The following is a 16,286-nucleotide window of genomic DNA, read 5'->3' on the forward strand; positions in this document are numbered from 1 at the left end:
TGTGGAGAGGAGCAAAGTATAGGAAGATTGGAAACGGAAGAGTTCTGAATGCCAGGGGATTTTACATTTTATCATGCGGCCAACAGAGTTTGCAGAGCAGGGTGGTGATGTGGTCATTGGCATGGGGAGAGATAAGGCAGGGAGGTGAGTTAAAACAGAATTGAAACAAGTCTAGCTGAGGTTAAGGATCAGTTAAAATGTTATTGGAACAACAGGGCCTATATCCGGGTGACAGCTGTGTCAGTGGACAGAAGGCGCCATATACAAGAGATATTGTGAAGTTTGAGCGACCTGAATATTTAGGGTAGAAACAACAAGACTTGACTACAAACTGGATATTGACATGAATAATGGCGAGGAGTCAAGGATGACACATAAGATATGAGGCTGGGCAGGGGACAGGCTGGGAACACCGTGGTGCCATAAACAGTAATTAGGGACATTTAAAAAAGGGAAAAGTTCTGCGGTAATGAGATGTATTTTGGACAAGCTGAGTTAAAGATGTCTGTGGAACATCCAGTCTGAGATGTCCAAAAGGTATTTAGAGATATACGACAGTAGAAAGGTCAAGGCAAGGTACATAGATCTCAGAATCACCCGCAAAGAAATGGTCATTGAACTCATGGAAGCTGATAAGACAGCGTAGGGCAAAAAAGGCCCGGGAGAGAGCCTTTTGGGATGTCCCTGGTTAGTGGGCATGACATAAATGCTGAGCCAGGAAAGGAGACAGAAGGAACAATCAGACAGACAGCAGGAGAACCAGGAGAGAACAGAGCCGTGAAAACCTAGATGGGAGAGAGAATCCAGGAGGAGAAGGTGATCCCCAATATCAAACACTGAAGAGGGGTCAAGAAGCATGACCGGTATTTTGATCTGGCCATTGAGAGATCATTCTTCACATTGGAGAGAGCTGTTTAAGTTGAATGATGAGGTCAGAGTCATATTAAAAATGATTCAGAAGATAATGAAGAGGAAGTGGGTAAAGAACTTTAAGGAATTTAGCTGCTAAGTAGAGGAGACATATAGAGTGATAGCTGGTAGGGATGGCAGGATCAAGTCAAAGTTTTTTGAGGGGCAGGGGAAACACAGGCAAGTTTGTTGGCAGCAGAGAAACAGCCAGCAGAAAGGAAAGGTTGAAGATAAGAGAGAAGGGAGAGGACAGTGAAGAGCCATTTGCTCTCCTAGGGCAGTTCTTTTAGAGTCTAGTGCAGCTAGGTTGGCATAGTGGATAGAGTGCTGGGCCTGGAGTCAGGAAGACAAATCTGGCTTCAGACACTTACTAGCTGTGTGACCCTGGGCCAGTCACTTAATCTTGCTTGCCTCGGTTTCCTCCTCTGTAAAATGAGATGGAAAAGGAAATGGCAAACCACTCTAGTATCCTTGCCAAGAAACCCTCAAATGGGGTCATGAAGAATTGGACATGACTGGAATGACTAACAATGACAACTATTAGATGCAGTGGGATCAAGGGTGCATATTGAGAGGTTGGCTTTGACAAAAAGAAGGAGCACCTCTTCATCTGAGATCCTGGTGGAGGAAAACATGGGGGAATATGCATGAATGATGTGAGACAGAGGGAAAGCAGGAGCCATGACCAGTGGGCTCAGTTGTTATGGTTTGCTTAAACAAGTGGTGAAGTCCTGGGTGGTACGGGATGCCATGGGAGGGCCGAGGAGAGAACATGAAAGTCGAGATAGTGAAGCAATTAGGGACGAACAACAGAAATGCCTTGCTGCAGTGAAGGCTCATGAGGTTAAATAACATAAATTTGTAGTGTGCCCAGTCACGGAGATACATTATTTCCTCCAGCTCTGTTCATGTACAGAATGGGTCATGAATGAAGGAATGAATAAAAAGTTTTGGGAAAGTGTGGGAGAAATGATATGAGAATCAGGATGAGACTGGGGCAGTTCTTTAAGAACTCAGACCTGTGATGTTGCATTTGAACAACTGTTCACATACTTTCCTTTTTTGGCCCCAAAATATGTGAGTCAATTGTTGTTGTTCAGTCATTTTAGTAGTGTCTGACACTCTGTGACCCCATTGGAGGTATAAAACTCCAGAGACACTGGAGTGGTTGGGCATTTTCTTCTCTAGCTCATTTTACAGAGGAGGAAACTGAGGCAAACAGGGTTAAGTAAGTGCCTGAGGCTGGCTCTGAACTCCACTGTGCCCCTCAATTGCCCCTTACTAGTAAACGATTCCATGATGGCAAAATGGCCTCAAAATTAGTGATTTCTTGGGATGCTAGTAGCACATAGGAAATATGCATAATTCTTCTTTAAATAATTCAAAATTTTGTTTGTTTAAAAAAAAATTAAACACAACCGGTGACAAGGCCACAAATGGGTGCAAATGAGGAAGGAAACCCAGTATAAGAAAGCAGACTAAGTAATTTTGTCTCACACTTCATTCTTCTCCCTGAAGAAACCGCTGCTGCCCTGTGATAATACATAGCCAAACAACATTCTTTCAAGAAAAGGTGATTACTTTTTTTAAAACTCGTTTCATAATTATGAACGTTTATAAAGTATACAATATGCTTTTAGTAAAAACGTTATAAAATTAACATTCTGCAATCCACAGAGACTGGTGGGCATAAATGTAGCTCCATTAGAGGGATCTGTGTGGATTGTTATCTCTTCACAAGAGTCTCTGGGATAGTATGGACTTATTCCTTATAAATGGATCATGGGAAGGAGTTCTGAAGCTACAATTTAATTACGAATACTAGAAGAACTAAGCAGCTTGCTGTATTAACTTAAGATGTCTTTGCTGCCTGACTAGGCCATGAGACTTTCTTTTCTTAGAAAGAACTTGTGTTTTGAAGGTGAATGTGCATGAGGTCACCAGCTTCAGTTTAATGGGTCTTCCAACTGCAAAGGCACTCTGCAAAGGGCAGTCTGAAGTGGGTATGTGACTTTCGAAATCACTAACTTCTCTTCCATTTTGTGGCTGTTTTTATAGCGGACACAGGGAACCATGAATGCCACTTTCCTTCAACTCACCAACGGATCCCTCAACTCCACGGACCGCTGCCCCAGAGATACCCGGATTACTCATTTGGTCTTCCCAGCCCTTTACACCACCGTGTTCTTTGCTGGGATGTTACTGAATAGCTTGGCTTTATGGGTTTTCTTTAGGATTCCCAGCTCGTCCACCTTCATAGTCTACCTTAAAAATACCCTAGTGGCGGATCTGATAATGACCCTGACTCTCCCTTTCAAAATTCTCTCAGACGCAAGCCTCGGACCCTGGCAAATCCGAGCTTTTGTCTGTCGTTTTTCAGCAGTGATCTTTTACGAGACCATGTACATCGGCATCATCTTGCTTGGGCTCATCGCTTTTGACCGCTTCCTCAAGATCATCCGGCCCTTTGGGAAGTTCTGCGTGCAGAAGCCCGCCTTTGCCCAAATTCTTTCTGTCCTGGTCTGGCTCGCCCTGTTCTTCCTCTCCTTGCCGAATATGATCTTATCTAACAAGGAAGCCACGCCACAGTCTGTCAAAAAGTGTGCTTCCCTAAAGGGCCCCTGGGGCCTTACGTGGCACAAAGCAGTCAATTATGTGTGTCAGTTTATCTTCTGGACTGTTTTCTCTCTCATGCTTCTGTTTTATGTGGTGATCGCCAAGAAGGTATATGAGTCCTTCAGAAAATCCAAAAGTAAAGATGCCCAAAGCAACAAAAATCTCGAAGGCAAAGTCTTCATTGTCGTGGCCGTGTTCTTTGTCTGCTTTGCCCCTTTCCATTTTGCAAGGGTCCCCTATACTCACAGCCAAACTAATAATAGCAAGACGGACTGCACTGTGCAGAACCAGCTGTTCCTGGCTAAGGAAGCTACTCTCTTTCTGGCCACAACCAACATCTGCATGGATCCCCTGATATACATATTCTTATGTAGGAAATTCACAGAAAGGCTGCCCTGTGTGAGGAAACTGAAAAAGACAAGCCAAGAACATCACACCACTCAAACTGATAACATAACTTTAAGCTGACAGAATTTGTGAGTAACCACCCCCCATTAAGCATGTGGGCTTAGAAGAAACGTTGTGGCATGGTTTTGTCTACTTTGGCTGGGGAAATGGAATTTAAGGGTTAAAACAAGGTGCTGGGGCAGGGGAAAGGGAATGATATGACTGGAATGTACGGGCTCGGCTATTACTTGATTTTTCATGCATGTTGCATAGAAAGGCTATAGTTAATTTTAATTTCTGAATGCTATGTATGAAGAAAGGGTTGATTCAAATGAAGGGAATTGTCTGTTAAGACTTGGGAGGAAACAAAAAGTTACTTCATCTGAGAAAGGGTTGATTTATATGAAAAGATCTAGTTCTCTGAAGAGAATGTTTGACCACTAAAGGTTACTTCCAACTTAAAATAAAACAATAGCTTTACAATATTGGGGAGGGGGGAGTTATTTGTTAATACCTACACCCCAGAGCGATCATCAAGCTCTCTCTAAAACCTTGAAATTCCCCTGGTGTACTACTTCCCACTGGTGGCATTTCTGATGAATCCTTACCTTATGGACAAATGACTTTATTTGTTAGCTGTGGTCAGTTCTACATCTCCCTGTGTCTGCCAGAGTCCAATGGCATAATCGCTTCTCTAAAAGTTTCTTACTCTAGTTGTTTAACAGACAGACATACTGTTTCCATAACTGAATGTCTGGCCCAATTTCTCTGGTTATTAAGGGTCTCTTCCCCTAGCTCCCCCTCCAGCGACACACACTACCCTGTGAGGCCTTGGACAAATCACTTAACCACTCTGGGCCTAGGGTGCTTCATCTATAAAACAGAGGAGGTGGAGTCAGTGACTTCTGAGGCCCCTCTCGAGACCTATGATCATATGATCCAGCTTTTATATCCTTTATCTGTGCACGTGTTGTTTTCCTGCTACTAGACTGTAATCTCCTTGAGGGCAGAATAGTTGCTTTATCATCTTTTTATCCCTAACCTCTATGTGAATGGAATGAAATTTCAGAATCTTTTATTATTTCTGTAATCCAGAAAATGGAACAATTCTAGATCATGGAATGTTAGATTCATCAAGGATTTTAGAGATCATTGGGGGCAACCCTGACATTTTATAAATGAGGAAACTGAGGTCCAGTGAAGTTAAGGGACTTTATCCAACGTTATATAGCCAGTAAGGGGGAAGAAGATTCAGAATTTGAACTCAGGTCTTCGAATTCAAAATACACAGCTCCTTCCACTACTCTAAGGTGACTCTCAGGTGCTTATCATCTGTTTGCTTTTAAAGAAACAGAAAATAGAAACAGAAAACCCAAACGGGCTTGGTTAGAAGAAGACATAGAGATTGTGAGGAAGAAGTTTATTAGGTATTCTCTTCCCAAACTTCGGATCTCAAATGGATTATTTAACTGAACCTCCACTTCTTAGGATCCCGAACTCACTCCAAAGTTCCATTCAGATTCTACCTACCATGGGAAGCCATTCAGGACCTTTCCCTCCACCCCCACAATCCAATTGTTAGCATTCTTTCCTTCTTCAAATGACCATACATGTTGTTGTTGTTATTCAGTCCTGCCTGACACTTCATGATGCCATTTGGGGTTTTCTTGGCAGAGGTACTAGAGTAGTTTGCCATTTCCTTCCCCAGCTCATTTTACAGATAAGGAAACTGAGGCAAGCAAGGTTAAGGCACAGGGTCACACAACTAGTTAAGTATCCGAGGCCAGATGTGAACTCGTAAAGATGAGTCTTCCTGACTCCAAGTCTTTACATGTTGTAATCTTTGCACCCCTCCTCCACCTTTCCCCCAGAGATTGTAAATGCTTTTTTTGTTTTGTTTTGTTTTTAGGCAATCGGGGTTAAGTGACTTGCCCAGGGTCACACAGCTAGTGAGTGTCAAGTGTTTGGTCTGAGGTCACATTTGAACTCAGGTCCTCCTGATTTCAAGGCTGGTGCTCTATCCACAGCGCTGCCTAGCTGCCCCCAGAGATTGTAAACTCTTTAAGGTCAGGGACTGTCTTTCATTTTTTTTCTTTGTATCTCCAGAATCTAAGGTAATAATGTATATATAGTATGTGCTTAATAAACATTTACTGAATTGTATTGGAATGGATTAGTGTCTGAAGAGATTCTGGAGAGAAGGAAATGATCAATATACTAGGAACTCTCTCTCTCTTTCCTCCTTACCCTATCACACACACACACACACACACACACACACACACACATACACACAGAAGCACAAAGAAACTTTCTCTTCACTAATAAAATATTCTGGAGAATCCAAAAGCAAAACCAATGGCCTGTAATATCTGTTAATTTGGTGGTGTTGTATTGTCTTTGTAACTGTGAAAACAGTAGGCAGTCTGTGGCAATAACATAGAGAGAACATGTTAACCAACCAGGCACTAAAAACAATTTCAAGATTGTGGAAAGGCTGCCTTTGTCTTATGGTGTAAAAAAGTATAATCTAAAGTAAATTGTCATTGTGATGTTTGCTATTGCCTTGGATACAGGTTTTACTGATCTTGGGGGAGTCTAAAAGTACTTAACTGGGAAAGAGACAGTGGCCAAAATGAGCTCCACACAGCAGTGTGGTTTAACGAACTGAACCTGGATCCTGCAGTCAGGAGAAACCTTAATTCAAAAAGCACACCACTATAACCGGTCATCTCACGAAAGGTATTTCATGGTTCTGAGCCTCAATTTCCCCATCCAAAAAAATGGGTACGATATGACATGCCTCACAGGAATGTGGCTAAGAACCAAATACGATGGTGCTGAAGTGCACTGCGAATCTTAAGGCATTATGCAACAATCCACTACTACTATTATTATAACAACAGTGCATTGCCACATGTCGTTGTTGAGTCGTTTCAGCTGTATATATATATGAAACTCTTCGTGACCCTATATGGGGTTTTCTTGTGAAAGATACTGGGAGTGGTTTGCCATTTCCTTCTCCATCTCATTTTACAGATGAGGAAACTGAGGTAAACAGGGTCAAACAGCTAGTAAATGTCTTGAGGACAGATTTGAACTCAGGAAGATGAGTCCTCTTGATTTTAAACCCTGTACTCCATGCACCATGGCGCCACCTAGCTGCCCTACATATGGCCCACAGGGGTCACTTAATTTTTTATTGATTGATTACTGTTATTAAGGCCACACTTGAATGTCTTTTAATAAGTAACGTAAGTATGTGTTGAGGTCATCCACTGAATGGCCTTGTGGGAAGTTTGATTGAAAAACACCCCACTGGAGATCTGCAGATGACATCATTGATGAAATGTTCCAATTCCATTATGTCAATTATAAAAGATGTTTGTTACTTGTAAATTGAAATTGTCCCTGAGACAATGCCCCAGTCTCCTTAATTTTTGCCTGTTCTCTGTCACAAGCCCACAGAAATGGTGCTGGTCTAGCTGTCCACAGCAATTCAATAAAAATAAAAGGGATGAGGTGCAACGTTACGAAGCCTACATTACCTTTATTCACCAAGTGTATCACACACTTAGTGGTATGCTTCTAATATGACCATAAATAATTAAATCTGAACCACACTTGTCCAAATAAATGAGCTACCTGGTGTGATGCAACATCATTATCTCATCAACTCCCATCCTCATCTATTTGCTGAACTGAGTCATTATCTCACTATTTCTCTCCCTGTACCCATGTACAGATGTGAGTTCCCTCCAGGCAACTTTCATGTATCCATGTAGCATTAGGGAGAAAATTAATATATGTATAAATGTATAAAAGATTTTACCTGACACAGGCTCAATAACGTTTAAAATCAAATTGACATCAGAGTATTTTTAAATCAAGATTAGGGGAAAAAAATAAGGTAAATCATTACCGACGGAAGTTGGATAGCCAAAGAGATTAAAGATTAATTATGGAAATGGAGTCATTAATACTTGGCTAGATGCCTTGTTAAATTATAATCTGGGAAGACACTTCACGACCTAAGGAGTCCTTAGACTGTTAGAGCTTCCCCTGGGATTACGCCCTATTTATCTTGGATATACCCTGTTTGTACATAGTTATTCATTGCCTCCCCAATTACACAGTGTGCTCCTTGAAAGTAGGGATGGTCTTTTGCCTTTCTTTGTGTCCTGTGGCACATAGCAGGCACTGACTCGATAGATGCATGTTTCACTTCACCATACCTAGAACACGATTTAATGTCATGGAAGAAGTTATTTATTTTTAAAAGTACATTAGAATGATTCCAAAGGATGCATGATGAAAAACGCTAACCACCTACAGAGAGAGTACTGATGAACTCTAAATGCAGGGTGAAGCATGCTATTTTTACTTTCTTATTTCTCTTTTTTCTTTTGTCTGTGTTTTCTCTTGCAACTCAGCTGACATGGAAACATGTTTTGCATGACTTCCCATGTATAATCACTATCAAACTGCCTTCTCAAGGAGAGGGGAGGGGTGGGAAGAAGAGATAATTTAGAACTCAAAATTTTAAAAATACTTTAAAACAATTTTTACACATAATTGGTAAATATTTAACAAAATAAAAAATATTTAAAAGGCTATTTTAAATAGACTTATAGGGGGCTTAATAGTAGGCTTAAAATTAGGGATCAGGTACCTTTGTTGTTTTCTTCCTGTCTCTAGAAGAAAATACAAACTCATAAACTAAAATACTGAATTTAATAACTATATTGAAATATTAAAATTTACATATGATGAAATAAATTTAATTATATTATATATTTAATAATATTTAAAGTCCTCTGGACTCAGACTCCCCTTCAAATTTCCAGACTTATTTTAGATGGCTACGCTTCACACATTCAACACTCCAGCCGAACTGATCTATTTGTTATTATTTCCTCAATTAAACATTCTATCTCAAGCCTCTAGGATTTGTATGGGCTGCCTAGAATTCACTTCTTGGAATCCTTTGGGAGGGTCTGTTCAGGTATCATATTCTGCAGAAATTCTTTCCTGATTTAGAAGTTCGTAACCTGGGATCTGAGAACTTTGTTTCTATTTTGATAACTGTAATTCAATAACAATTCATTTCCTTTGTAATTCTATGTAGTACTCAATTTTATGCACTGAAAAACATGATTCTGAGAAGGCGTACATAGGCTTCACCAGACTAGCAAAGGTCCTCTCCCTCCTCAACTTACTTTTTCTTGTATCTCCTACTCGAATGTAAACAACAGGAAGGCCAAGCTGATTTTGTCTTGAGCTCTGCGTCCCCAGCTGGCACAATAAGTCTAAATACACCATGTTGCTCATTTTTATGCAATGAATTGATTTCCCCAACCACGTACTGAAAACACCGCAAACTCAGACAATTTCCCCAAGCCGTGTAGATTTTTTATGTTTCAGTGACTGGGCCAACACTGGTTTTGGGCTGCCCATCTGTAAAACAACATACTGTCAAATGACTTAGAGAAAAAGAAAATAAATAACCCTAAGAAACAGGTGTTGCCCTTAGGTAGCATAAAGAGAGACCCCACCCATTTCTCTGTACCTAGAACAGCAACAGGAAAATTCCTGCAATGGAAAAACCCACCAAATCGGTGTTCTGAGCATCGTGTACTCTGGGAAATTCAACTCTCAAGGTTCTTGGCCAAGAGACTGTCAAAAGTGGAAGGAACAAAGTATACATGGAGAAAAGTTTATTTTTTTTCAGGGCCTTCATATCCAGTTTGGAAATAAAGGAACCATTCCATGGTACATAAATAAATTTTAATGAAACTTTAATGGGCAAATATTTGTGAAAGAGATAAAGAAAAGGAGGGGGAAAAAATCAACAATACTAATCAATAGATTGAAAAAAACCTCACAATATCTGCATGGGTACCTTGTCCCCACACACATATCCCTTTGAAAAGCAGTGTGTATGGGGCTGGAGTGTTATCTAATTATATTTCTTCTCCAGGAGAAGGGGAATGGATATAAGGGAAATTTTAAGCTATGTAAAAACAAAAAAAAATTCAATGAAATTTATTTAAAAAAAAAACTAATAAAAATACATTGTAGAATGCTCTATCATACTTATTAGCTTGCTAATTTTTTCCCGATGAACTTAGTCAGCTGTAATATATACTCATCACGAACTTGACAGTGAGAAAAATCTTCATTTTAACACATATTTCATGTCTGAAGTTTTCCCTTCTTTGAAGAAGTATTTGCTGAATGTCAATCAGAGAACTGGGCTCAACTGCAGTCTAAATCACTTATAAAGCCCTGAAGAGGGGGTCAGACCCCTACACCGGGTTGTGGTACCTCCCCCCCACCCCCCGTGCGTCTTTTCTAAGATTTCACTGAGATGTTTAGAATTACACTTGTACTCAGTCAAGCACCATACCCTCAGGTCCAAGACATATATGTTCAAGGCATCCACAGATGCTTAGGGTCCAACTGATTGACTATGCTCTGTCTCGTGGAATTACTGGAAGTTGCTGGCAGTAAGTGAAAATATAGATCCAACTTTTCAAAGAAGGTCAAAAACTAAAATTAATTGCTATACCACTTGAAATACAAAAGATTTCTCACGCAATGAAACTAGAAAAGAGGAACACTGGAGACACAGCTTAGGCTGCAGATTTCAAATGAAGGCCTTGATACATTCATGCTTAGCATTCTGGAAAATAAATGCTGCATCATCTTTCTTGTTACATTCCCTGGGCTTTTGAAATAATAATGATGGTGATAACATTTCTACAGAGATTTATGGTTTGTAAAGAGCTTTACATATGTGATTTTATTTGATTCTCATATTTGATCTTTGAAGCAACATTGGGAGGTAAATGCTCCATTTTACAGATAAAGAACCTGAGGCTAAGAGACGTAATGTGATTGCCTAGAGACACACATTTAGTAAGGGGTTGAGGTTTGAATTGGTTGGATTTGAATTCAGATCTTCCTGACTCTAAGTAGAATACTGGGCCTAGAGTCAAGAAGAATTATCTTCCTAAGTTCAAATCTGGCCTCAGACACTAACTAGCTGTGTGACCCTGGGCAAGCACTTAATCCTGTTTGCCTCAGTTTCCTCATCTGTAAAATAAGCTGGAGAAAGAAATGTCAAACCATTCCAGTATCCTTGCCAAGAAAACTCCAAATATGAGGTCTCACAGAGTTGGATGTGACTGAAACAACTAAACACCAACAAAGAGAATGGCCAGGCATGGTGGGGCACATCTGCATTCCTTAATAGTGGGGAGATGGAGGCTGGTAGATCACTGAAGTTGGAGAGTTTTGAGCTGTAGCGAAGCTAAAGCCCATGAGGTGCCACACGAAGCCTGGCACCAATATGCTGAGCTTCTGGGAAGGGCAGGTTACCAGACTGCCCGAGGAGGGGATGAATTAGACTAGGGCAGAAATGGGAGTCAGCCAGAGTTTATGTGCTGATCAGCAGTTAGGTCAGGACCGTGAGCGGTCACTGTACGTCCAGCCTAGGCAAGGATAGTCTCAAAAAAGAAATCTAAAGCATACCAAGCACTAAACAAAGCGATAAACAGACACATTTTTTAAAAAATGGGATGGGATGGCTCTGGTCAGTTCAGCTCTGGCTCCAATAAATTCCTTCTACCTTCCTGTAAAAAAAAAAGTCTGGTCCAAACACATTGTAAAGTAAGCTTTATGCAGGATCTTAAGAACAGAAACTAAATGCTGGCTTTGGTACCACTTAGTAACTTGCAAACATGCTCCATATTTCATAGGCATAATAGTAAAATAAAAATTACATGGTTGGGTGTAACCCTAGAGTAACTGAGCTTAGCTCTTGTCAGAAAAGCAGTGCGTCAACCTTTTATAGAAGGTGATGTGTGCTTTAAAAAAAAAAAATTCCATCATCTTAACAGAGAGATCCAGAGACAATGAAGGCTGAAAAGAGAACAAAATTAATAAGAGGGCAAGAAAAATACTCCAAGAAAGGAGAGAAAACAGAAGCAGAACTGGAGTTATTTTAAGCCTGAGTTATTTCAAGATGGTTTGTGGAAAACAAAATCTTTTTTTTTAACTCAGTCTATGAACTTTTGCCACGCCTAAAATGAAACTCAAACAAAAGAGATAGCTACCAGATTACCACCTTTGTTTAGAAAGTTCAACTTGCAGGCGCAAAATAATACTCAAAAAAGATATCTCTCCAATTATAAGTAATTAAGAAAAACGGAGCATTAGAAGTATTTCCTAAATGAATATGGATCTCAACATGGGGTGAGAGGAGGAAGGTGGCTATATCATTACAAATTTATTTATTTTTTAGGCAATTGAGGTCAAGTGACTTGCCCAGGGTCACACAGCTAGCATCAAATGTTGGGTCTGAGGCCAGATTTGAACTCAGGTCCTGCTGACTTCAAGGCCAGTGCTCTATCCACTCCGCCACCTAGCTGCCCCACAAATTTATTTTTTAAAGTACTGTCTCAATTACAAAATTATTTGCTTAGATAGCTGAGATTGTACGCTTTCTCTCTGTAATACAGTGTTTTACATGCAGGGCTGTGGTTAGGGAACAGAGGTTGTATCCTTTATTTTACAAATAAGGAAACTGAGGTTTGGAGAAGCTGAGTAAGCTTGCCTATCATCATGAATCTAGTTAAGTATCTATGGGGAGCTTCAAACCCAGGTTTCTCCTGATTCAAAAATCAAGCAATCTTTCTGCTACATGAAGCTAGGCCCCTCTGAAGTCACTGTCTATGGGCACAGATGTATCAATAAATCAACAAGCATTCACCTACTATGTACCCCAACACTGCTCACCGAATTGAAATAATCCCAGCCCTCACGGAACTTACATTCTATTGTGGGAGAAAACAGTCAAAATATATCTAATATACATACACAGATTGGAGGACAAGTGAATCATAGAAAGTCTCATGTAGAAGTTGGTGTTTAAATAGCACTGTGAAGGATTTAAGAGGCAGGAGTAATGAGGGAATGCATTCTAGGTATAGGGAGGGTTGAAAGGGGGAAGAGTCAGCGCAAAGGAATATATTCCGTGGCCATATTTCTAATTGGTTATATTTTATTAGGCCCTTAACCTTTTTAATGGACCCCTTTGGTAGTCTAACGAAGTCTATACACCCCTTTTCAGAAAAAACGTTTTTGGATGTATAAAATAAAATACATGGGCTTCTTATAAAAGAAACTGAAATACAGTTCTCAGAAGAACATACAAAAGGTATAACCAGACTTTTCTATTTAATAAGAATAGCACATAGGAAAGTGTTTTCATCTTCAGAGAACTTTCCAGTACATTTTATTAATTAGCCCTCATGATGTCCCTTTCATCTGCCTGAATATAGCCAGCAAGCAGACTGATCCATAAAGAGCAGCAGTCTTGAAGGGGTCAGTATCAGAAGGTCATCAGAGTCAAGGCAGTCACTGGTGGCTCCACACTCTATACCAAGATACCAAAAGATCTCTGACAACAAAACGCTTGGCCCAAATTGCCTCACAATAGCCAGGATAATTAAAAGGCTTGAACCAATTAAAGACAATAAAAAGCTCAGAAAGTGGATACTGCGCATTTCTCTCATGGCTTCACATATGGATAAAAGCGGCAGAAGAAAGATGACCCAGATATATTATAAATAATTACAGAAAGGCAGTGAGGTATAGTGGAAAGTGTGCTGGCTTTGTAGTCAAAAGGTCCTGGGTTTAAATGCTGACTATCACTGACCACCTGTGGGGGACATCTCTTGGAGGCTGCTCTTCTCCAAAATGTGGGGATTGGGCTAGGTGACCTATAAGGTTCCTTCCATCTCTAAGCCAATGTTCCTATCATCCTGTCTCAAAAAGCCTTGTCTTTGTTGTACTAACATGCCTGAGGTCAAAGTAGATAAGACAGACCTTTTCATGTTATGGTGCAGTTAGGGCTACGGTAGTGAGTCAACATACTGGGGAAAGTTCCCCCCCCCCCCACTTCCTATTAAAGCAAAGTTTCATTTTCTTTTCAAAGAAATAGATTCTTCTTACTTCTAAAATATATGGATTTTTTAAAAAAGCCACAATCCTTTTAACTAATAAACACAGTCAAGCTACACAAATCCAAGTATTTGCCACGTATTCTTCAGCACCATGAGGCCATATTCCCTTCCCCCCCCCCCCGGAAATCAGTAGTATCGTGTTTCCATATCAGATCTGTGGAGTCAGGCCAAATTTCTTTTTCACAGATGAGGAACCTAAAGGTAAATCACCTTGCTGAAGTTCACCCAGCTCATATGTACTACTATTTCTTTAATATGCTGCTTCTTAGCAGAAACAGAAACACCAAACCTTGGAGTCTTCACCCATGTTAATAAGGAAGACATCTTTGTACCTCAAAAGGTACAGTTCCAAAAGCAAGATTTTACGCTATGCCTGCTATGTTGAACCCAGAATGGAATCCTCCCAGGGCCACTAGTCCCTGTCTCGGAAACTCTACTTGACAAATTTCTGGCTGCTTTGGTTTATAAATTTGGACCCTTCACCATCTAGCACCAACCTCACTTTATACAACAATCCTGCCAGACTGGGCGGCTATTCCGGGGACTCAACATTCCTTCTCTCGTTCATTCACTCAAGCAGGTTCCTGCTTCTCATAATCTTTTTCTTCCCTTAAGGCTCTGCTCAGAAATCAGCTCTTCCATAAAGCCATTCTTGAACATAGGCCAACTGGTAGCGTTCTTTCCTGGCAAACTGCTTCCTACTATTCGTTTTCAAATGTGCAGTATCTCCCTTCTCCCCAGTGAAAGATAAGGTCCTGGGGAGCAGCACCATTTTATTTTGTCTTTGGCCCCTCAACACCTTCCCAACATGATCAGTGCATGTAACTGGCACTTAGCGTGTGGTAATTGAGCTGAACTTGATTCTGTACATACCAGAGACTAAATTCAGCACGACGGAATCAAATTATGATAGAATGTATTCAAAGAAATTTAGAAATTTCAATAGCACGACCCATTGTCCAGAAGGCTGACAGATATTAAAAATAAATCTGGAGTTGGTAATGAATGGTTAAACCTGACTCTTTTTAAAAGCTTCCCTGCGTTTAACAGTACTGTGCAGCAAGATAATTATTAAAATGAAATCATCTGGGTTCTTAACGACTTGGAAGAATTGCTCTAACATCACCTGGGCAGGGGGGAAAAAAAGTAGATTCTCCCCTTCAATAATAATAAAGGTATAGGCTGGTTTGGAGCTGTTCTTTTTATCAAAGCCGTGTGATTCTTTCGTGACTCAACACGCACTGCTCTCTTTTTTTTTTTTTTAAATAACATTGGGTAAGATCAGCTTTTTAACAAGCTTCAACTTGACAACAAACAAGGCGTGATTAATATATTAAGGCTTTCTTAGATTAACTTTTTCATTACTTGGCTTCAATGGCAATGAAAGCTAAAAAAGTTTTATGCTACACAAAGCATAATTTTGTTCAGTTTAATCAAATATATTTGTTTACCAGGTTGCTAAAGTCAACACAATTCAGTTTGACAGGGCATATACTTGTCAAACAGGGTTTTGGTTGATTTTGGGGGCATTGTTTTTTTTAAAAAATGCTTTGTGTTTATACATACACACACTACATACATATACAATACATACATACATATGTACATATACACATTTTTTTCATTGGGTAGAGAAGGAAGAATATGTTCAGAAATTAAGCTAATTTAAATACAAAAGTCATCAATTTTTAAAAAGAAAAATAAATTAAATTCTACCCCCAATCTTCCCAACTCCCTTCCCCAGCCTCTACCCTCACTCATTCACTGGGTATTTTTTTAATGTTATATATCTATATATCTATATCTATATCTACATCTATATCTATATCGATATCTATATCGATATCAATATCGATACAGATATAGATATCTATAGATATCTATAGATATCTATATCTATATATGTGTGTGTGTATATACACACACACAGATAGATACACACATATGTATGCATATATGTGTATATATATGTACATATATATAAAATACAATCTGAGTGCTACAAGGAACTTCAAAAGTCATCTATTTCTACCTCCTTAGATGAGGAATCACTAAAAACCCAACCAAGAGACTGATCTCGTCTGATCTATATATGCAATATGGGACTGAATTGACTACTTTAGCAATATGGTAAACAAACACATTTTTTGAAAGGGAAACAGCTTTATGGTGCATGTGTAACATAAAAGGGTATCATTCTGATCCTCTACGTAGGCATCTCTCTGCCTTCTCCCACAGTATTATCTCAACAGACATAATTACCTCTTGAAAGTCCATAATTGGAAATTTATTCCTTTGACTTATGATTTTTGTCTATTATCAAAATGCAAATGAGGGGGAGGA

The 16,286-nt window shown here is 39.7% G+C and overlaps 2 protein-coding genes across 11 annotated transcripts in view; one reads left to right on the forward strand and one right to left on the reverse strand.

Moving 5' to 3' along the window:
• Window positions 1-16,286, reverse strand: part of MED12L (mediator complex subunit 12L) — a 424,290-nt gene that overhangs the window by 113,223 nt on the left and 294,781 nt on the right. The window lies entirely within an intron of this gene.
• On the forward strand, window positions 2,373-7,445 carry P2RY13 (purinergic receptor P2Y13). The gene is made up of 2 exons (XM_020980876.2): window positions 2,373-2,482; window positions 2,968-7,445. Exon 2 carries the CDS (start codon window positions 2,983-2,985, stop codon window positions 3,991-3,993), a length of 1,011 nt encoding a protein of 336 aa, XP_020836535.1. The 5' UTR covers window positions 2,373-2,482; window positions 2,968-2,982; the 3' UTR covers window positions 3,994-7,445.

Source organism: Phascolarctos cinereus, unplaced genomic scaffold (genome assembly GCF_003287225.1).
Source record: "Phascolarctos cinereus isolate Bilbo 61053 unplaced genomic scaffold, phaCin_HiC Scaffold_7;HRSCAF=346, whole genome shotgun sequence".
Classification (NCBI taxonomy): domain Eukaryota; kingdom Metazoa; phylum Chordata; class Mammalia; order Diprotodontia; family Phascolarctidae; genus Phascolarctos; species Phascolarctos cinereus.

Bases quoted from the DNA above. Each gene is read 5' to 3' on its own strand.
- P2RY13 (XM_020980876.2), top strand. From the start codon at position 2,983: ATGAATGCCACTTTCCTTCAACTCACCAACGGATCCCTCAACTCCACG.